At 52.5% G+C, this 22,234-nt stretch overlaps 1 protein-coding gene across 1 annotated transcript in view; it reads left to right on the forward strand.

The window, feature by feature from the left end:
• The first annotated feature begins 447 nt into the window (after window positions 1-447).
• The window catches only part of LOC140387052 (IgGFc-binding protein-like), a 125,669-nt gene continuing 103,882 nt past the window's right edge, over window positions 448-22,234 (forward strand). Inside the window, exons 1-4 of the mRNA XM_072470063.1 lie at window positions 448-565; window positions 2,615-2,661; window positions 4,543-4,581; window positions 16,279-16,409. Coding sequence (XP_072326164.1) covers window positions 2,622-2,661; window positions 4,543-4,581; window positions 16,279-16,409 — 210 coding nt within the window. The 5' untranslated portion in view covers window positions 448-565; window positions 2,615-2,621. The remainder of the gene's footprint in view (window positions 566-2,614; window positions 2,662-4,542; window positions 4,582-16,278; window positions 16,410-22,234) is intronic.

A 22,234-nucleotide genomic window follows, 5' to 3' on the forward strand; every position in this document is an offset into this window, starting at 1 on the left:
TTTTCTCTTTTGGTGATTGTCTGGACCATTTCTGCTTTGAAGTTAGTCCATTGTTCAGCTGCAGTTTTTCCTGCCAAACTTTTGTTCCAGTCTAACCAGTCCAGCTCCTTCTTGCCCCAATGAAGTCGTCTCTCTCTAAGTTGATTATTTTTAACCTGAATTTTCTACTTTCCTTTTCCACCATCATCCTCAACTTTATGACACAATGATCGCTGCCTCCTAAATGTTCCTCACTGACAATTGGTCTCTTTGGCCACCTCATGCCTAAGAACCAGGTGCAACGTTGGATTGGACACAAACCGCAGTGGAAAACTTTGCTGGACACAATCTCACAGGTTTTACCCTGTCTGCCCTTTACAATATCACTGTGCCAGTCTACATTCAGGCAATTAAAGTCCTCAATTGAAACTACTCTACAATGATTGTATCCCTCTGTAATTTCCCTCTAGATTTGTTCATTTACATCCTTCTCACAAATCCAGCTCTGGAGAATTGAAGGTGACCACGCCCTCTTTTTACTGCACTAGCTGCTGTAAAGCAGTGAAATTGACAGGCCCGGTAAAAGGTAAGTGTCTGAGATAGCTGGATGGAACTTGGATAGTTGAGAGTTACAGGAGGCTGCTGGGCTCGATGGGGACCGTTTCTGAAGGGGAAGGGTGGTGAGGTGGGGTGCAGTTAGAGGGGGTAAAGGTCCAGAGGCTGAGGAGTGAGGTCCAGGTAGTGCACACCAGAGGTCCGGGGAGTGGGAGAGGGTTAGAGATCCGAGGAGTGGGTGGGTTGGGGATCTGTGGAGTGGAGCGGCAAGGGGTCCGAGCAGTGGGAGTGTCGGGGGGGTCGAGACCGGGAGTGGGGGGTTGTGGGTCCAGGGAGTGGGGGTTTGGGAGTCCGGAAGTTGAGGGGTCAGGTGTCTGGGGAGTGGAGGGGTTTGGGGTCCAGTGAATGGGTGGGGGTTGAATGTCCTGGGAATGGGGGGGTCGAGTGTCCTGGGAGTGGGCTGGTCGGGGGTCAGAGGCCTGGGGAGTGGGGATAGTCAGAGTTTCAGGGAGTGGGAGGAGGTTCGGAGGGTTGGTCCAGGGGATGGGACAGAGGTCCGGGGAGTGGGGGGTTGAAAGTCGGGGACTGGGGGGGGAATTGGAGGTCAGAAGAGTTGGGAGAGTCAGAGGTCCAGGAGTGTGGGGTCGGAGGTGTGGGTGGCTGGGGGAGTCAGAGGTTGGGAGGTGGGTGTGAGTCAGAAGATGAGGTGAGTGGGGGTCTGGGGGTGGGATATCAGATGTTTGGATTAGGGTGTTGCAGGTTCGGGAGGGGGGGGCGGGGCAGTGGTGGGGGACTGGCTCTGGTGATTGGTTTCTGGATGTCCAGACGGTGGGGATGAGGCATTGTAGATCAACGGATTGGTGGTGGGGGGGTTGTTCAGACCTCGGATGGGAACAATTGTCACTCAGCAATTGGAAGAGATTTGAATTCTTCTAACTTTTTGGGAATAACTGTTAACTTAACCGTGGTGGAACCACCCAAAGTTTGTGATGTTCAATCACTTTGTTGAATGGTTCACAGCCCAGGACAATTGTCCAGAGGAAGTTCTCACTTCTGGGAAAAGGTGGCTCTGCGGAGTTGCAAAAGAGAATCTCCAGCGTACCTCTGGGAGTGGCCCACAAATCAGACGTTGAGGATCCTGGAAGTTAGACATTATTCATTTTAACCATGGGGACATTAGGGTTAGGGTTTGAAATCTCCAAAGTGGGAAGTTTAGATGATTAAACCCAGACAACCCTTTGCCTCTTTGCGAGACCGCCCCTTGCTGAGAGAGAGAAGTCTGGGATGTGCGGCAACTGCAACAATTATTATAGATGCACAAACAGATTGAAACGCAACATGACCAAGAAGATGTTTTCAATAAGGCAAACCTGGGCAGCGGGAGTTTATTGACAGCCTGACAGTGAAATGTAACATTTCCCCAGATTTCTGCATTTTAGAATGAGAATTGGCAATGATCTTATTGAAAGGTAGAAGATTTGAGAGGACGTGATAGGGTGGACGCAGAAAGGGTGATAGAAAAACAGAAAATACTGGACAAACTCAGCAGGTCTGACAGCATCTGTGGAGAGAGAGAGAAGGGAATTAATGTTTCGATTCTGGATGACTCTTTGTCAAAGTCATCCAGTCATCAGACTCGAAACACCAGCTCCATTTCCCTCTCCACAGAGGCTGTCAGGCCTGCTGAGATTGTCCAGTATTTTCTGTTTTTGTTTCAGATTCCAGCATCTGCAGTAATTTGCTTTTATCTTAGCCAAAAGGACGATTCCTCTTCTGGGAAAGACTTTAGGAATAAGGGAGTTGAGGGCTCGAATTCTCTAGCCGTTGGGAATCTCTCTTCGCGTTGGCAGCGCACCCTCGCCTGCGGGTTTCCCATGGAAATCCCATTGACAAACGGCGTGAAGAGAGAATCCTGCTGCCAGTGAACGGCGCGTCACCGAGAAAAACACGGCTGGGGAAGCGGAGAATCTGTCCAAATTGTCATTGACCTTCTTAAGGCTTTAACGGGGGACTGTTTTCCTTTGGGGAATTGTGCATTAGGCATAATTTAATATTTTAACTTTCCTGTTTTTTATTATAGAGCAACAATGGGAACAACAGCAATGACATTTATATTAATATATTATGGTGAGCATTTCAAAATGTAATATTTCACTGTGCGCTGTTACGGCCGTTGCAAATATCGCCACCGATCTTCGAATGGTGAGTTTAATATTTCCCCATGAATAAATGCGCAGAAAATCCTGGGATCCTCCACAGTGTGCGATCCATCTCCCGCACCATTACCCTCGCCCCCTCCCCTCCCTCCCAGAACAAGGATAGAGTCCCCCTCGTTTTCACATTTCATCCCACCAGCCTCCGTATGCAAAGTATAATCCTCCGCCATTTTCACCAACTCCAACGTGATGCCACCACCAAACACATCTTCCCTTCACTCCCTCTGTCAGCATTCTGCAGAGACCGTACCCTCCGAGATAATCTAGTCTACTCCTCCACCATACCCAGTACCTCTCCCATCACCCATGGCACCTTCCCATGCAATCGCAGAAGGTGTAACACCTGCCCTTTTACCTCTTCCATGCTTAACATCCCAGGCCCAAAACACTCATTCCAGGTTAAGCAGCGTTTCACTTGCATCTCTTCCAATTTGGTCTATTGCATTCGCTGCTCCCAATGTGGTCTCTATATCGGAGAGACCAAACGCAGACTGGGTGATCGCTTTGCTGAGCATCTTCGGTCTGTGCGCATTCAGGTCCTTGACCTTCCCGTTACTCGTCATTTTAATGAAAGACCCTGCTCCCATGCCCACATGTCTGTCCTTGGCCTGCTGCAATATTCCAGTGAAGCTCAACGCAAACTGGAAGAACATCTTCCGGTTAGGCACCCGACAGCCTACCGGTCTCAACATCGAATTCAACAACTCCAGATGATTAGCTCTACCCCACATTGACCCATTTATTTTCATCCCATTTCATTTTAACTGTCTTTTACCATTTCTTTCTTTCTTGTCTTTCTTTATATATATTAACCCCCTGCCATCTTAGCAACCTTTCCTCACCCTTTCTCCTCTTTGCTTCCCCCACATCTACATCTATCACAGTTCACCCTCTGATGTTAGTTTCTCTGCTGCTTGGCCTTTCACATCTTTTGTTCTCTCTGGGGACTGCCATTAGCACTCTTTCCCCTTGGTTTCTGAGGCCATTAGCACTCTGTTCCCTGTGTTCCTGTGGCTATGACTCATCTTTCAGTCTCACTCCAAAGTATAAATATTTCCCACTTTCTCTATATGTTAGCTTTGACAAAAAGTAATTGGACTCAAAACGTTAGCTCTTTTCTCTCCCTACATATGCTGCCAGACCTGCTGAGATTTTCCAGCATTTTCTCTTTTCGTTTCGGGAATCCTCCAGTTTGGAGCTGCTGTTGGGGCACGCTGACTCGCAGATCCCCGCATCCCTCCTGTTCTCCATGTCTCCATTCTTGAGTGAAGATTGCAAAACTGTCGAACACGGTTAATATTTGAGAGTGGGTAGGTTGCTGCTTCAATGACCCAAAGTGGATTTATTTCCAATTCATTTTCCAATCTACCCACTTTGAGCTGTCACATTTATCACGGAGTTTGGTGCAGAACTCAACCAACTTTCAACTAACTACATCAGCCTAAGGGTGGATTCCCCGTCCGTTCAAGGTAGTGGGATTCTCTGGTCGCGCTACAGCGAATGGGAGATTTAGTTGAGCACCAAATTCTCCGTCCTCATCAGCAGCGGTCACGGAGCAGACTCGCAATGGAGGATCCCAGCCCACCAACTTCAATGCAGAGGAAAATTGGGCATAACTATTTTATCAAAGGGACACAAGTGTTGAAAAATAGGATGAGGTCATAAGGGTACTTGATGGCCAGCACAGACACGATGGGCCGAAGGGCCTCTTTGCTGTAAACTCAAGGACTCTGACTCTATGTCCCTCATAAACTAATTACATCTGTTTGATATATTTCCTACTTTTCCACAGCTCTCCTTTCTGAAGTGGCAATGTTGACACACGGTACTGGTAAGAGGCTTTTATATTGAACCTTTTTTTAAAGGAAATGCTGCAGGATCCGATCTGAAATCTGTTTAAGTGAATTGGCTTTGGGCGACTTAAAAGCAGTCTCATTTGGGAGGAGGGAGCGGAAGAAACAGGAAGGGGATAGAGAGGGAGAGACAGATAGAGAGAGAGAGACAGATAGAGAGAGATAGAGAGAGAGAGACAGATCGAGAGAGATAGAGAGCGAGAGACAGAGAGAGAGCGAGAGAGTAAGAGAGAGAGAGCTAGAGAGAGAGCGAAAGAGAGATAGTGAGGGAGAGAGAGCGTGAGAGAGAGAGCGACAGAGAGAGAGAGTGATAGAGCGAGAGAGAGAGAGAGATAGAGAGTGAGTGAGTGAGTGAGAAAGAGACAGGGGTGCGATTCTCCAGAAAGATTTCAAAGTGTGGTAGTGAGCGGGAACTGCCATGAGCTTCCCGGTGCTTGGCCCGGTGAGGCCAGCAACACGATTCAATGTTAATTGGTCCACCTTTTAAAAAAAAAATGTTAAATTTTTTTTTCCAATTAATGGGCAACTTAGCATGGCCAATCCACCTAACGTGCACATCTTTGGGTTGTGGAGATAAAATCCACACAGACACGGGGAGAATGTGTAAACTCCACACAGACAGTGACCCGGGGCTGGCTTCTGGACACATTCTGGTGAGCACCACACAGTTGCTGATGTACATAAGGTGGAAGAAATAACATCCACCTCCAATGTGCATCCTGGGGAGACACCGAGACATAGTGGTAGAGCAAGGAAGGCCAAGCACGTTGAGGATCACTGAAGGCACCCTGGGAGGGGAGGGGGCGGAGGGCAGCTGGGGGTAGGTAGGCGTTGGGGGGAGGTTAGAGGCGGTGTTGGGACTATTGGGACAGCACCATCGGGAGAGTAGGGCATTGTTGCATACCCATGACACATTAAAAACCCTTCACCACAAACAGTATGATTCCGTTGTCACTTTCTTCCGCAATGCGGGCCGAACTCCGAACCCTTGGCTCACCACTTCATGCATCCCCCCCCCCCCCCCCCCCCCCCCCCCCCCCCCCCCCGAGTCCCCCGGCACACCGTTTGCAGGTGATGGATGTGAGTCAGCACTCAGCAGAGAGGCAAGGGTCAGACAATGCATAGATTGAGGAGCACTGGCGCTCAGCTCTGCGGATTATCATCACCACTCCCTGCTCTCGACAGTGACCTGCTGACAGTGCTGACACAGTCCCAGAATTCTGGAATGATGCGACACAGACCTTGGGAGGGCCGGAAATAGGGGAGGGTGGTGGGTGGGGACGGAAGCTTGCGATGATGGACCAGGCCACGTCCCAATTGAAGCAGGAGAGTATGAGTGCCTTCCTGTCCCTCCGGGCTTGCCGGACACTCACCGCTACCCGCCTGTCCTCCAGCTCCTGCGCTGTCTCATAATCCTCATCATCCTTTGAGGTGGGCACATGTTCCTCATCCCCAACCTCCAGCACGTCGCCCCGCTGCTGTGTCAGGTTGGAGGAGACTGCAGACCAGCACAAAGCAGTCTGTGTCCACCACGCGGTGTACTGCAGCTACCACGGTGCAGTCGAGACATCGGAACCACATCTTGAGGAGTCCGATGCACCGCTCAATGACAGCCTGGCTGGCTGCATGGGCCTCATTGTATCGGGTCTCCACTTTGGTCTCCAGCCGCCGTACTGGCATCATTAGCCAGACCCTCAGCAGGTACCCCTTATTCCCCAAGAGCCAACCGGCCATCTTGGGTTGGTCCTCGAGAGGCCGGGGATGTTTGACTGTCCCAGGATTTAGCTGTTGTGCACACTCCCCGGGAATTGTGAACACACATGATTGATCTTCATGTTGTGATCACACAAGAGCTATATGTTCAGGGAGTTGAGCCCTTTCCTCTTAACGTAGGGCACTCCCAGATGGCCTGGTGTGTGCAAAGTGACATGCCTGCAGTCTATCAGCCCTGGACCTGGGGCATTCCGGTGACGGCGGAGAATTCGGCTGCCCGGACATCTTGTTGGGCTTGATCCATGTCAAAGATGATATAGTTCTCAGCCCAGGCAAAGAGGGCATCTGTGACCTGTCAGATGTAACTGTTGGGCTGTGGCCTGTGAGATGCCACACAGGTCCCTACTCGAGCCCTGGAAGGATCCCGAGGTGTAAAAGTTGAAGGCTGGGGTGATCTTGACAGCCACAGAGAGCGGGTGTCCTCCTCCTCCACGTGGTGCTAAGTCCGCAAGGACATAGCACAGGTGCCGCACCATCTCCTTGTTGAGGCAGAGCCTCCTGCAGCACGCGCTGTCCGTCATTTGTTATAAGGACCAGCGACACCTGTATATCCTGGGCCATTATGGTTCTCCCCCTCTGGGTCTCACCCTGACCTGATGGGCGGCTGGGTTCTCAGGGTGTGGGGCGGGTCCCTTCAAGTGGCCGCCGCCTCGAGGCTCTGCAGACGCTGCTGCTGCCGTCTCCTGCGTCTGGCCACCCAGCCTATCAGCAGCACCACTAGGGCCTGTTCAGCAGAGTCCAAAATACTGACCATAGCGCTCAATATCTGTAAAGAATTGGGAGAGGGTGTTTGGCTGACAGAAAGCTGTGGCTCCCACCCCGGGACCTTCCATTCTCCCATTGATCTCCCTCTACTCCCCCCTCCCGCACACCCGGAATGCCCTGCCCACGCACTCCAGGCTCAGTGGGCCTCCTCAACAGACCCCGGACTCTGTACCCCAGACACACACACATAACTGCACCTTGACCGAGCGCAGGTCCCCTCCCCTTTGAACTCACCCACCCTCTAGCGATGGACATGTCCCCGGAGCTGTGTCCCATCCCCTGGGTTTTTGGATGTTGGCTGCTGTGTGTGTGGTGTTGCCTCCTGCAGTGTTCAGGTAGTGTCCAGGCATCGCGGTCTGATTGGGATGCTAGGCAATGACTGCCACATGCTACATGGTCTGCTCACCCATGGAAATCCACTTGGGTTGGGTGAAGTGCTCACTTAACCACGATTGCCAATTCCTAATTAACCTTCAGGCCGTGAGGCCTCAGCAGTTGGTGGGTTTTATGGGTGGTCAGTGGGGCAGACAGGCAGTGGCGAGGGTTGCCACAGGAAAGGGTACACATGATCCAGTGGTTGGAATGGCGGAGCTGTGCGCGGTTTATCCCCCCCTCCCCTCTGGCAGCCCACCTCTCTCAAGTGAGAGCATAACGCCATAACAAGGCTGTAAAATCATGCCCAGAGAGAAAGGGGCAGAGAAAGGGAGTGACAGAGAGAGACAGAGACAGAGAGAGTCAGAGGGACAGTGAGAGACAGAGATACACACAGACAAAGACACAGAGAGTCAGAGAGCACACAGAGAGACAGGGACAGAGAGAGACAAAAAGACACAGACGGACAGAGAGAGAGAGCGACAGCGAGGTATAGAGACAGATGGAGAGAGTTGGAGAGTGAGACAGTCACAGAGAACGAGAGTCTGAGTCAGAGAGGGAGAAACAGAGATAAAGTGAGAGAGATAAAAGAGACCAAAAGGTAGGGATACAGAGAGTTGGACTAGTAGAAATCGATGTTTCGAGATGGAAGAAGAGACGGAGAAAGAAAAAGAAAAATTAGAAAGAAGTAAAGGGAGAAAGAGAGGTGAAGAGGAAACAGACAATAAAAATGAAGAAGAGAGAGCGGAGACGGATAGAGGCAGAGGGGTAAGAGATTGATACATAAGAACTATGAGCATGAGTCGGCCATCTGGGCCCCTCGAGCGTGCTCCACCATTCAATGAGATCATGGCTGATCTTTTGTGGACTCAGCTCCACTTTCCGGCCCGAGCACCATAACCCTAAATTCCTTTATTCTTCAAAAAACTATCTATCTTTATCTTGAAAACATTTAATGAAGAAGCCTCAACTGCTTCACTGGGCAGGTGTTATAACCTGCCTACTTACGATTGGCTGGGGACTAATGACTATCCCACAATCCTGTGGGAGTATGAACTTCCCCAATGAGGGGGGCGGAGAAACTCTTAGTATAAATAAGCTGGCCAGTTCAGGAACCAGCAGGAAGGAGAAGGTAGCAAGGGAAGTTACTGCTACTGTTATGTATATATTGTTATAGTAAATAAATGTTATTACTTTGTATCTTTAAAACTCGTGCTTGATTCTTCGTGGCCCTTACAAAACTGGCGACGAAGGTAAAAGTGAATAGCTGTCTACACTGCTGAAGCCACCTCCCTGGATTTTTGTTGGATACAGGTTGGAAGTTGTTTTCTATTATACCATGCCTCTGTACGGACGTTTGGATGTTTTTGATGCTGCGCTGGAAAGCTGGAACCAGTACACACAACGGATGCGTTACTATTTCCGGGCAAACAATATCACTGAAAACGAGCGCCAGGTGGTCATATTGCTCACCGCCTGCGGCCCGCATACGTTTGGGGTGATTAGGAGCCTTACGTACCCAGCTGCGCCGGACACCAAAACATTTGACGAACTTGTGAATATAGTGGGGCAACACTTTAACCCAACCCCGTCCACGATAGTCCAGCGTTACCGGTTTAATACCGCTGAGAGGACCCCTGGAGAATCCCTTGTCGATTTTTTTATCCAGGCTACGCGGGATTGTGGAATACTGTGACTATGGTGAGACCTTGTCAGAAATGTTACGCGGACCGTTTGGTTTGCGGTATTAACAATGCAGCAACCCAGAGAAAGTTGTTAGCGGAGCCAACATTGACTTTTCAACAGGCAATACAAATAGTCTTGTCCCGAGAGAGCGCAGAGCGAGGAGTACAGGAGCTACAGGGAATGGAAGTGCATGCCTTGGGGCGCAACCCTTTCCGCCCATAAATGTCCCCCCGCATTCCTGCGGTACCTTGGGCGAGGCAACGTCCGGACCGACGCCAGTGGCCATCGGACATTCCTCCCCGAAGGGAGCCTTCTCCAGAGCCAATGGATGAGGAGCCATGTCCGTGTCAGACTTGTAGGCGCCAACCCCGTTGCGGACGGCGGTCCTGGGGACGCCAGAGGCGCCGTCGTTCCGACCGAAACTGGGACCAGCCCAGGGGCCGTAACTGGGACCAGCCCAGAGGCCGTACCTTCCATGTGGATGAACCTGCGGCGACCACTCCTGAGGACGTGGAGACGGAGGACGACTGCTTGCAGCTGCATTGTGTGGCAGCTCCCCGTGTGGCCCCCATTAAGGTGACAGTACGGGTCAATGGCCACCCGCTGGAGATGGAGTTGGATACTGGCGCAGCGGTCTCCGTGATCGCCCAGAGGACATTCGACCGCATCAAGCAGGGTATACAGACCCTTACATTAACTGACTCACAGGCCAGGTTGGCCACCTACACGGGGGAACCACTGGACATTGCAGGAACTACAATGACCCCTGTTGTCTATGGACGCCAGGAGGGGCGTTTCCCACTTATCGTAGTGCGTGGCCATGGGCCCAGCCTGTTGGGTCGGGACTGGTTGCGCCATTTGCGGTTGCAATGGCAGCACATCCTCCAAACAGTTTCTGGAGGGTTGACTGAGGTGCTAGGACGATACCCAGAGGTATTCCAGCCTGGTTTGGGGAAAATAAAAGGGGCCGTAGCCCGTATCCAAGTTGAACCAGGAGCCACGCCGCGCTATTTCCAGGCGCGCCCAGTGCCTTACGCCTTGCTCGAGAAGGTAGAAGGGGAGCTCACTTGTTTGGAGAGTTTGGGTATTATCAGGCCCGTTCGTTTTGCTGACTGGGCAGCACCAATTGTACCAGTAATGAAGCCAGATGCCACAGTTCGCTTGTGTGGCGACTATAAACTTACAGTGAATACAGTTTCCCGACTCGACCGATATCCAATGCCTCGCATAGAGGATCTCTACGCGAAACTTGCAGGTGGACTCTCATTCACAAAATTAGATATGAGTCACGCCTACCTGCAGTTGGAGCTGGACCCTGCCTCCCGACCATATGTAACAATTAATACACACCGGGGCCTGTACGAATATACATGGTTGCCCTTTGGAGTATCCTCTGCCTGCGCAATTTTTCAACGTGTTATGGAGGGCATTTTGAGAGGTTTACCATGTATGGCTGTCTACCTAGATGACGTGTTGATTACAGGGACGTCGGAGCAAGAGCATTTGGAAAATCTGGAGGCTGTCCTTAGACGCCTTTCGGAGGCTGGAGTCCGTTTACGTCGCACAAAGTGCGTATTTCAGGCAAAAGAAGTAGTCTACCTAGGTTATCGGGTGGACCGCGAGGGTCTGCACCCCGTCGCAGAGAAGGTGCGTGCAATTCAACATGCCCCCACCCCGACTGACACTTCGCATCTTCGTTCTTTTCTCGGTCTCGTAAACTATTACGGGAAGTTCCTCCCCAATCTGGCAACTACGCTGGCCCCTTTGCACCTGCTGCTAAAGAAAAATCACACCTGGGTTTGGGGTCAGCCGCAAGAAACCGCTTTCCGGCGGGTAAAGCAACAATTGTCGTCGTCTGGGTTACTAACCCACTATGATCCGGGAAAGCCTTTGCTCGTCACATGTGATGCATCCCCGTATGGCATTGGGGCCGTCCTGTCCCACAAGATGGAGAACGGGGCCGAGCGACCGATAGCTTTCGCCTCCCGCACATTGACTGCAGCGGAGAAAAAGTACGCGCAGATCGAGAAGGAGGGCCTGGCGGTGGTTTTTGCGGTGAAACGCTTCCACCAGTACGTGTACGGCCGCCATTTCACTATCGTGACTGATCACAAGCCCCTGCTGGGACTCTTCAGAGAGGATAAGCCAATACCGCCCATTGCTTCTGCACGGATCCAGCGCTGGGCTTTGTTGCTCGCTGCATATGAGTATTCCCTGGAGCACAAACCAGGTACGCAGAGAGCAAATGCCGACGCACTGAGCCGATTAAAATGCCTTTATCAACCGGCCCCATGTCGACCCCCACGACCGGTGAGGTGGTTGCAACCCTAAATTTTATGGACACCTTGCCTGTCACGGCATCACAGATCCGTGAGTGGATCCAGACGGAGCCAGTCCTGTCAAAGGTTCGGCACATAGTCCTGTATGGTGGGCAGCATAGACAGCTCCCAGGCGAGTTGCGGGCATTTTCCTCCAAGCTGTCAGAGTTCAGCGTGGAAGACGGCATCCTCTTGTGGGGGACGCGTGTGATTGTTCCGGAAAAAGGCCAGGAGCTGATATTATCAGACTTGCACAATGGGCATCCGGGCGTGACCAAGATGAAAATGTTGGCCCGGAGTTATGTCTGGTGGCCAGGCCTCAACACCGACATTGAGAAGGTGGCCCAAAACTGCTCCATTTGCCAGGAGCATCAGAAGCTTCCGCCGGCCGCGCCCCTACATCACTGGGAATGGCCAGGGCGGCCTTGGGCACGCTTGCATGCAGATTTCGCAGGCCCTTTTCAGGGATCCATGTTCCTTCTACTAATTGACGCCCAGTCCAAATGGCTGGAGGTGCATAAGATGCAGGGGACAACGTCCTGCGCAACAATTGAAAAGATGCGGTTATCGTTTAGTACGCATGGCCTCCCCGAGGTGCTGGTCACGGATAATGGCACTCCATTCACGAGTGAGGAGTTTGCTAGGTTTACAAAGATGAACGGCATCCGCCATATCCGCACTGCCCCTTACCACCCGGCTTCAAATGGGTTGGCAGAGCGTGCAGTGCAGACATTCAAAAGAGGCGTAAAGAAGCAGTCTTCCGGATCAATGGACACGAGACTGGCTCGCTTTTTGTTTACGTACAGGACCACCCCCCATGCAGTGACTGGGGTAGCTCCCGCAGAACTCCTAATGGGCCGGAGACTCCGCACCCGCCTTAGTATGGTTTTCCCGGACATTGGCGCAAAAGTACGCCGCACACAAGAACGGCAGGGACAGGGATTGTCTCGGCATCGTCCGATTCGGCAGTTTGCACCCGGTGACCCAGTATTCGTGTGGAATTTTGCTGGTGGTGCCCAATGGGTTTCCTGGTGTAATCTTTCGCCAAACGGGCCCCATATCTTACCAAGTGCAAGCCCAGGGTCGTCTCCAGCGAAAACATGTAGACCACGTCCGGTCCAGAAGATCTTCCCCTCAAAAGATTCCCCGCCCCCGGAGCTCATTTCAACAGCCGCAAAGACCAGAGACAAGGGAAAGTAGTCCTCAAAATCTTCCACTGGTGCCTCACTCGAAGCCTGCGCAGGTCGTTACGGGACCAAATGGAGATAGAGACGCTGACATGATGGAGGCAGCAGACTCTGACTCCGAGATGGAGACACAGGATGCATCAGAGGGGGAATCCTCGGGTCCACGGGCCGTGGATGTACAACCGCGCCGTTCATCACGGAAGCGCCAGTCTCCGTCTCGTTACACGCCGCCTGATCCAGCGCTGCGTGCAAATGGCGTCCGGCCTGCGGCCAAACGAGTCCGACGCCTTCCTTCGCCAGGGTCTTCGGTGGATTCCTTGGACTTTGGGGGGGAGGGATGTTATAACCTGCCTACTTACGATTGGCTGGGGTCTAATGACTATCCCACAATCCTGTGGGAGTATGAACTTCCCCAATGAGGGGGGGCGGAGAAACTCCTAGTATAAATAAGCTGGCCAGTTCAGGAACCAGCAGGAAGGCGAAGGTAGCAAGGGAAGTTACTGCTACTGTTATGTATATATTGTTATAGTAAATAAATGTTATTACTTTGTATCCTTAAAAAGCGTGCTGGATTCTTCGTGGCCCTTACAAAAGCAGGGAATTCCATAGATTCACAACCCTTTGGGTGAAGAAGTTCCTCCTAAACTCAATCCTAAATCTACTTCCCCTTATTTTGAGGCTATGCCCCCTAGTTCTGCTTTCACCCGCCAGTGGAAACAACCTGCCCGCATCTATCCTATCTATTCCCTTTATAATTTTATATGTTTCTATAAGACCCCCCTCATCCTTCTAAATTCTAACGATAACAGTCCCAGTCTACTCAACCTCTCCTCGTAATCCAACCCCTTCAGCTCTGGGATTAACCTAGTGAATCTCCTCTGCACACCCTCCAGCGCCAGTACGTCCTTTCTCAGGTAAGGAGACCAAAACTGAACACAATACTCCAGGTGTGGCCTCAATCACACCTTATAAAATTGCAGCATAACCTTCCTTGTCTTAAACTCCATCCCTCTAGCAATGAAGGACAAAATTCCATTCGCCTTCTTAATCACCTGCTGCACCTGTAAACCAACTTTTTGTGACTCATTGCCCTTGGTGTTGGGTGGGGTTACTGGGTTATGGGGATACGGTGGAGGTGTGGGCTTGGGTAGGGTGCTCTTTCCAAGAGCCGGTGCAGGCTCGATGGGCCGAATGGCCTCCTTCTGCACTGTAAATTCTATGATTATGCACTAGCACACCCAGGTCTCTCTGCACAGCAGCATGTTTTAATATTTTATCATTTAAATAATAATCCCTTTTGCTGTTATTCCTACCAAAATGGATACCCTCACATTTTTCAACATTGTATTCCATCTGCCAGACCCCAGCCCATTCGCTTAACCTATCCAAATCCCTCTGCAGACTTCCAGTATCCTTTGCACTTTTTGCTTTACCACTCATATCAGTGTCGTCTGCAAACTTGGACACATTGCCTTTGGTCCCCAACTTCAAATCATCTATGTAAATTGTGAACAGTTGTGGGCCCAACACTGATCCCTGAGGGACACCACTAACTACTGATTGCCAACCAGAGAAACGCCCATTAATCCCCACTCTTTGCGTTCTATTAATTTACCAATCCTCTATCCATGCTACTACTTTACCCTTAATGCCATGCATCTTTATCTTATGCAGCAACCTTTTGTGTGGCACCTTGTCAAAGGCTTTCTGGAAATCCAGATATACCACATCAATTGTGTGTGTTGAAATAAAATGCGAGAGAGAAAGACAGAGAGAGTGAGAGGCAGGGTAAGAGAGAGAGAGAGAGAGAAAGAAAGACAGAGAGAGAGACTGAGAGACAGGGGGAGGGATTCTCCACTCCCGCGCCAAAGTGGCCGCGCCGTTGTGAACGCCGTCGAGGTTCACGCCGGCGCGAAACGGCCCCGGTCCCGACCGATTCAGGCCCTGACAATGGGCCAGGATCGGGGCCGCGTCATCTACACGCGCCAGGCCTTGTCGCCCGCGTAAAAGCGGCGCCGCATAGATGATGCGGCCGGCGCCGCATAACGGGCGTCATCCGCGCATGCGCGGGTTGGCCGGCGCCAACCCGTGCATGCGTCGTTGCCGTCCTCTCCAAGTCCGCCCCGCAAGAAGATGGTGGACGGATCTTGCGGGGCCGTGGAAGGAGGTCCTCCTTCAGAGAGGACGGCCCGACGATCGGTGGGCACCGATCGCGGGCCACCCCACATCTGAGGTACCCCCCAGTGCAGGATCCCCCCCGCAGGCCACCCCCCCCCCCCCCCAGCGTTCACGCACCGCTCACGACTGCAGCGACCAGGTGTGGATGGCGCCGGGGGGAACCCGCCATTTTGGCCTGGCCGCTCGACCCATCCGGGCCTCAGAATAGCGGGGGTGCCGGAGAATCGCCATTTTCGGTGTCTCCGGCGATTCTCCGGCCTGCGGCCCGCGAAACTCGACCGGGCCATTCCCGCCGCTTGGGAGAATCGCAGGAGGGCGCCGGACCGGCGTCCCGGGGATTCTCCCAACCGGCGTGTGAGTGGAGAATCGCGCCCAGGGAGAGAGAGTGCCAATGAGACAGAGAGAGAGAACGAGACAAAGCGAGACAGAGTTTTGTGAATGCCGCTATTCTCAGAATGAAGACAGGCACTAACTCTGCCCACTCTCTGCTTTTAGTGATCAAATATTTCACACTGCCTCCACCCACAGTGATATTTAGATTTGTTATATCCCACAAGTGACCTAAGTTAACTTCCCCGTGGTCATTGCAGGATACGATCTCCCCGTTAAGGGTCTTCGGTGGATTCCTTGGACTTTGGGGGGGAGGGATGTTATAACCTGCCTACTTACGATTGGCTGGGGTCTAATGACTATCCCACAATCCTGTGGGAGTATGAACTTCCCCAATGAGGGGGGGCGGAGAAACTCCTAGTATAAATAAGCTGGCCAGTTCAGGAACCAGCAGGAAGGCGAAGGTAGCAAGGGAAGTTACTGCTACTGTTATGTATATATTGTTATAGTAAATAAATGTTATTACTTTGTATCCTTAAAAAGCGTGCTGGATTCTTCGTGGCCCTTACAAAAGCAGGGAATTCCATAGATTCACAACCCTTTGGGTGAAGAAGTTCCTCCTAAACTCAATCCTAAATCTACTTCCCCTTATTTTGAGGCTATGCCCCCTAGTTCTGCTTTCACCCGCCAGTGGAAACAACCTGCCCGCATCTATCCTATCTATTCCCTTTATAATTTTATATGTTTCTATAAGACCCCCCTCATCCTTCTAAATTCTAACGATAACAGTCCCAGTCTACTCAACCTCTCCTCGTAATCCAACCCCTTCAGCTCTGGGGTTGTACCACATATAAAGCTGGCATCTATCGTTGTACCACATATAAAGCTGGCCAGTTTAAGAACCGGCTAGAAAGAAGACCAAATAGGGAACTACTGGAGCTGAAAATAATAGTTAAGTGTAAAATTAAGTGAGTTTTGTTTCTCGATCAACTCAGTTTGGGCTCTTCGTTGCCCTTACAAAAAGATTGAAGGAAATATCGACAGACATATGTTTCCGGTGTTGCAGATGATCACTTCTATCCATTTGGAACCGCAAACGGAGACGTCACCAACCCCAAGGTGGATGACGGTGGATCCCCACAAATCGCTATTTCAAATAGTTTCCCCTTCTTCGCATCATCTTACAACTCCTTATACGTACGTATGATTCATATACTTGTGGAGACCGGGGAGGAGGGGGATGTTTTGGGGGGTTTGGTGTTTCAGGGGGGTTGGTGTTTGGGGACGGGGGTGTTTGGGGTGTTCTCACCCCCACGAGACCCATGAGGACTACCCGATTAATCTCCCCATGACCCTTGTGGAGTATGAGCTCCCCAGTGAGGGGAGAAGGCCCTTCAGTGCGCTCGTTAATTCCACAGCATAAACCTAGCCCAGGCACGGGTCGGTCTTCCAGAATAGTCCTGGCTTAGACTAGGATTGCTGCTTGTATATACGTTTCCTAAACCAAGGGTTGAAAATAAACCATTTGGACTTCTCCTCCGGACTCCTCCGTGGCTACTATAGGGGTGGTGTTGGTGGGGGGGATTGGGAATGCTTGGTGGGGTGATGTTTGGGGGGGGGGGGCTGTTTAGGGGTGTTGTTTGGGGGTGTTTGGAATGGAGTTGGGGGGGTTGATGAATGGGGAGATGGTGTTTGGACAGGTGGTGTTTGGGGGGGGGGGGGGGCGGTTGGACAGGTGGTGTTTGGGGGAGTGTTTGGACAGGTGGTGTTTGGGGGGGTGTTTGGACAGGTGGTGTTTGTGGGGGTGTTTGGACAGGTGGTGTTTGGAGGCGGTGTTTGGACAGGTGGTGTTTGGGGGGGGGGGGTGTTTGGATAGGTGGTGTTTGGACAGGTGGTGTTTGTGGGGGTGTTTGGACAGGTGGTGTTTGGGGGGGTGTTTGGACAGGTGGTGTTTGGGGGGGTGTTTGGACAGGTGGTGTTTTGGGGGGGTTTGGACAGGTGGTGTTTTGTGGGGTATTTGGACAGGTGGTGTTTGGGGGGGGGTTGGACAGGTGGTGTTTGGGGGGGGGGTTGGACAGGTGGTGTTTGGGGGGTGTTTGGACAGGTGGTGTTTGGGGGAGGGTGTTTGGGGGTTGGTGTTTGGGTTTGAATTGGGGGGTTTGATGTTTGGGGAGGTTGATATTTGGGGGGGTTGGTGTTTGGGGCCATTGATGTTTGGTGAGGCTGGTGTCTGGGAGGGTTTGTGTTTGGGGTGAACTTGGGGGTTGATGTTTGAGGGGGTTGGTGTTGGGGGGATTTATATCTCGGGAGGCTGGTATTTGGGAGGGTTAGTGTTTGCGGGTTGATATTTGGGATGGAGTTGGGGGTTGATGTTTGGGGGGTTAATGTTTGGGGAGGCTGGTGTTTGGGTGGGTTGGTGTTTGGGGGTTAATGTTTGGGGAGGCTGGTGTTTGGGTGGGTTGGTGTTTGGGGGGGTTAATGTTTGGGAGACTGGTGTTTGGGTGGGTTGGTGTTGGGGGTTAATGTTCTGGAGGCTGGTGTTTGATAGGGTTCGTGTTTGGGGGTTGGTGTTTCGGGTGGATTTGGGGGTTAATGTTTGAGGGGGCTGGTGTTTGGGGAGTTAATGTTTGGGTGGGTTGGTGTTTGGGTAGGTTGGTGTTTGGGAGGTTGATGTTTGGGGGGTTAATGTTTGGGAATCTGGTGCCAGGGAAGGTTGGTGCTTCGGGTGGAGTTGGGGGTTGATGTTTGAGGGGGTTGATGTTTGGGTGGCTTGGTGTTGGGGGGTTGATGTTTGATGTGGTGTTGCTGGGTTGATGTTTGGGGGGTTGATGTTGAGGGGGTTATTAATGTTTGGGGAGTTGATGTTTGGGTGGGTTGATGTTTGAGGGGGTTGGATTGGGGGGTTGATGTTTGGGGGGTTGGTATTTGGGGGCTTGGTATTTGGGGGCTTGGTGTTTGGGGGGTTTGATGTTTGGGCGGGTTGGTGTTTGGGGGTTTAATATTTGGGAGGCTGGTGTTTGGGTGGGTTGGTGTTTGGGGGATTGATGTTGGGTGGTTCTCGTTTGGAGTGATATTTGGGGTGCGGTATTTGGTGGAGCGCGGTTTCGTGGGGTGGTGTTGGCGGGGGGTGGTATTTGGGGGTTGTTTGGGGGTGTTTGGAGGGGTGGTATTTGGGGTGGTGTTGGGGGATTGATATTTAGGGGGTTGATGTTGGGTGGTTATTGTTTGGAGAGTGGTATTTGGTGGAGTGGCGTTTCGTGGGGTGGTGTTGGTGGGGGGTGGTATTTGAGGCTTGTTTGGCGTCATGGGGGATTAGTGTTTGGGGGGGTTGTTGTTGGGGCATCGTTATTTGGGGGGGGTTGGTATTTTGGGGTTTGGCATTTTGTGGTGTTTGGGGGCTTGGTGTTGCTGTGGTTGTTTTTTGGAGGCGTTAGTGTTTGGAGGGTTGTTGTTTTGGGGTGTGGGTGTTTGGAGGGGGTGGTGTTTGGGATGGAGTTGGGGGTGATGCTTGGGGGGTATTTGGTGGGACGTTGGGATGGTGTTTGGGGGTCGTGTCTGGGGGGTGGGGTCTGGGGGGTGGTGTCTGGGGGGTGGTGTCTGGGGGGTGGGTGTCTGGGGGGTGGTGTTTGGGGGGTGGTGTTTGGGAGGTGGTGTTTGGGGGGTGGTGTTTGGGGGGTGGTGTTTGGGAGGTGGTGTTTGGGGGGGGGTGTTTGGGGGGTGGTGTTTGGGGGTGGTGTTTGGGGGTGGTGTTTGGGGAGTGGTGTTTGGGGTTGGTGTTTGGGGTTGGTGTTTGGGGTTGGTGTTTGGGGTTGGTGTTTGGGGGGTGGTGTTTGGGGGGTGGTGTTTGGGGGATGGTGTTTGGGGGATGGTGTTTGGGGGATGGTGTTTGGGGGATGGTGTTTGGGGGATGGTGTTTGGGGGATGATGTTTGGGGGATGGTGTTTGGGGGATGGTGTTTGGGGGATGGTGTTTGGGGTTGGTGTTTGGGGTTGGTGTTTGGGGGGGTGGTGTTTGGGGGGTGGTGTTTGGGGGGTGGTGTTTGGGAGTGGTGTTTGGAAGGCTTGGTGTTTGGGGTTGGTGTTTGGGGGGGTGGTGTTTGGGGGATGGTGTCTGGGGGGTGGTGTCTGGGAGGTGGTGTTTGGGGCTGGTGTTTGGGGGATGGTGTTTGGGGGATGGTGTTTGGGGGATGGTGTTTGGGGGATGGTGTTTGGGGGATGGTGTTTGGGGGATGGTGTTTGGGGGATGGTGTTTGGGGGGGTGTTTGGGGTTGGTGTTTGGGGTTGGTGTTTGGGGGGGTGGTGTTTGGGGGGTGGTGTTTGGGGGGTGGTGTTTGGTGTTGGTGTTTGGGGGGTGGTGTTTCGGGGGTAGTGTTTGGGAGTGGTGTTTGGAAGGCTTGGTGTTTGGGATGCAGTTGGGGGGTGATGCTTGAGAAGTATAGTGTGGTGTTTGGGGGAGGTTGCTGTGGATGGTTTGGGGGGTTTGAGGGAGGGTTTGTTTGGATGTTGGTTTTTGAGGGGCATTGTTTGGTTGGGTGCTGTTTGGGATGGTGTTTGGGGTGTTTTTTTGGGTGAATGTTCGTTTGGGTTTGCAGGTTTGTTTAGGGTGGTGTTTGGGGGGTATTTGGATGGGTGATTTGGGGATACTGGAGTTTGATGGGGGTGTTTGGGAGGATTGGTTATTGAGGGGGTTGATGTTTGAAGGGTGGTTGGTTTGGGGGGTTGATGTTTGGGTGGTTGGTATTTGGGGGCTTGGTATTTGGGGGCTTGGTGTTTGGGGGGTTTGATGTTTGGGCGGGTTGGTGTTTGGGGGTTTAATATTTGGGAGGCTGGTGTTTGGGTGGGTTGGTGTTTGGGGGATTGATGTTGGGTGGTTCTCGTTTGGAGTGATATTTGGGGTGTGGTATTTGGTGGAGCGCGGTTTCGTGGGGTGGTGTTGGCGAGGGGTGGTATTTGGGGGTTGTTTGGGGGTGTTTGGAGGGGTGGTATTTGGGGTGGTGTTGGGGGATTGATATTTAGGGGGTTTATGTTGGGCCGTGATTGTTTGGAGAGTGGTATTTGGTGGAGTGGCGTTTCGTGGGGTGGTGTTGGTGGGGGGTGGTATTTGAGGCTTGTTTGGCGTCATGGGGGATTAGTGTTTGGGGGGGGTTGTTGTTGGGGCATCGTTATTTGGGGGGGTTGGTATTTTGGGGTTTGGCATTTTGTGGTGTTTGGGGGCTTGGTGTTGCTGTGGTTGTTTTTTGGAGGTGTTAGTGTTTGGAGGGTTGTTGTTTTGGGGTGTGGGTGTTTGGAGGGGGTGGTGTTTGGGATGGAGTTGGGGGCGATGCTTGGGGGGTATTTGGTGGGAAGTTGGGATGGTGTTTGGGGGTAGTGTCTGGGGGGTAGTGTCTGGGGGGTGGTGTCTGGGGGGTGGTGTCTGGGGGGTGGTGTCTGGGGGGTGGTGTCTGGGGGGTGGTGTCTGGGGGGTGGTGTTTTGGAGGTGGTGTTTGGGGGGTGGTGTTTGGGGGGTGGTGTTTGGGAGGTGGTGTTTGGGGGGTGGTGTTTGGGGGTGGTGTTTGGGGAGTGGTGTTTGGGGAGTGGTGTTTGGGGAGTGGTGTTTGGGGAGTGGTGTTTGGGGGTTGGTGTTTGGGGTTGGTGTTTGGCGTTGGTGTTTGGGGTTGGTGTTTGGGGGGTGGTGTTTGGGGGTGGTGTTTGGGGGGTGGTGTTTGGGGGGTGGTGTTTGGGGGGTGGTGTTTGGGGGGTGGTGTTTGGGGCTGGTGTTTGGGGGATGGTGTTTGGGGGATGGTGTTTGGGGGATGGTGTTTGGGGGATGGTGTTTGGGGGATGGTGTTTGGGGGATGGTGTTTGGGGGATGGTGTTTGGGGGATGGTGTTTGGGGGATGGTGTTTGGGGGATGGTGTTTGGGGGGGTGTTTGGGGTTGGTGTTTGGGGTTGGTGTTTGGGGGGGGTGGTGTTTGGGGGGTGGTGTTTGGGGGGTGGTGTTTGGTGTTGGTGTTTGGGGGGTGGTGTTTTGGGGGTAGTGTTTGGGAGTGGTGTTTGGAAGGCTTGGTGTTTGGGATGCAGTTGGGGGGTGATGCTTGAGAAGTGTAGTGTGGTGTTTGGGGGAGGTTGCTGTGGATGGTTTGGGGGGTTTGAGGGAGGGTTTGTTTGGATGTTGGTTTTTGAGGGGCATTGTTTGGTTGGGTGCTGTTTGGGTTGGTGTTTGGGGTGTTTTTTTGGGTGAATGTTCGTTTGGGTTTGCAGGTTTGTTTAGGGTGGTGTTTGGGGGGTATTTGGATGGGTGATTTGGGGATACTGGAGTTTGGTGGGGGTGTTTGGGAGGATTGGTTATTGAGGGGGTTGATGTTTGAAGGGTGGTTGGTTTGGGGGGTTCTGTTCTGGGGCGGTTGATTTTGGGAGGTTGGTGTTTGGGGCTTGATGTTTTGGGGGCTTGGTCTTCGGGGGTTGGTGTTTTGGGGGATTGTGTTTGGGAGTTGGTGTTTGGGAGTTGGTGTTTGGGAGTTGGTGTTGGGGGGTTGGTGTTGGGGGGTTGGTGTTGGGGGGTTGGTGTTGGGGGGTTGGTGTTGGGGGGTTGGTGTTGGGGGGTTGGTGTTGGGGGGTTGGTGTTGGGGGGTTGGTGTTTGGGGGTTGGTGTTTGGGGGTTGGTGTTTGGGGGTTGGTGTTTGGGGGTTGGTGTTTGGGGGGTTGGTGTTTGGGGGGTTGGTGTTTGGGGGGTTGGTGTTTGGGGGGTTGGTGTTTGGGGGTTGGTCTTGGGGGGGTTGGTGTTTGGGGGGGCGGTGTTTTGGGGGTTAGTCTTGGGAGGTTGGTATTTGGGGGTTGGTGTTTTGGGGGTTGGTCTTGGGGGTTGGTTTTGGGGGGTGGTGTTTAGGGGGTTGGTGTTTGGGGAGTTGGTGTTTTGGGGGTTAGTCTTGGGTGGGTTGGTGTTTGGGGGGTGGTGTTGGGGAGTTGGTGTTTTGGGAGTTAGTCTTGGGGGGTTGGTGTTTAGGGGGTTGGTGTTTGGGGAGTTGGTGTTTTGGGGGTTAGTCT

This window comes from Scyliorhinus torazame, chromosome 12, assembly GCF_047496885.1.
Source record: "Scyliorhinus torazame isolate Kashiwa2021f chromosome 12, sScyTor2.1, whole genome shotgun sequence".
Classification (NCBI taxonomy): Eukaryota; Metazoa; Chordata; class Chondrichthyes; order Carcharhiniformes; family Scyliorhinidae; genus Scyliorhinus; species Scyliorhinus torazame.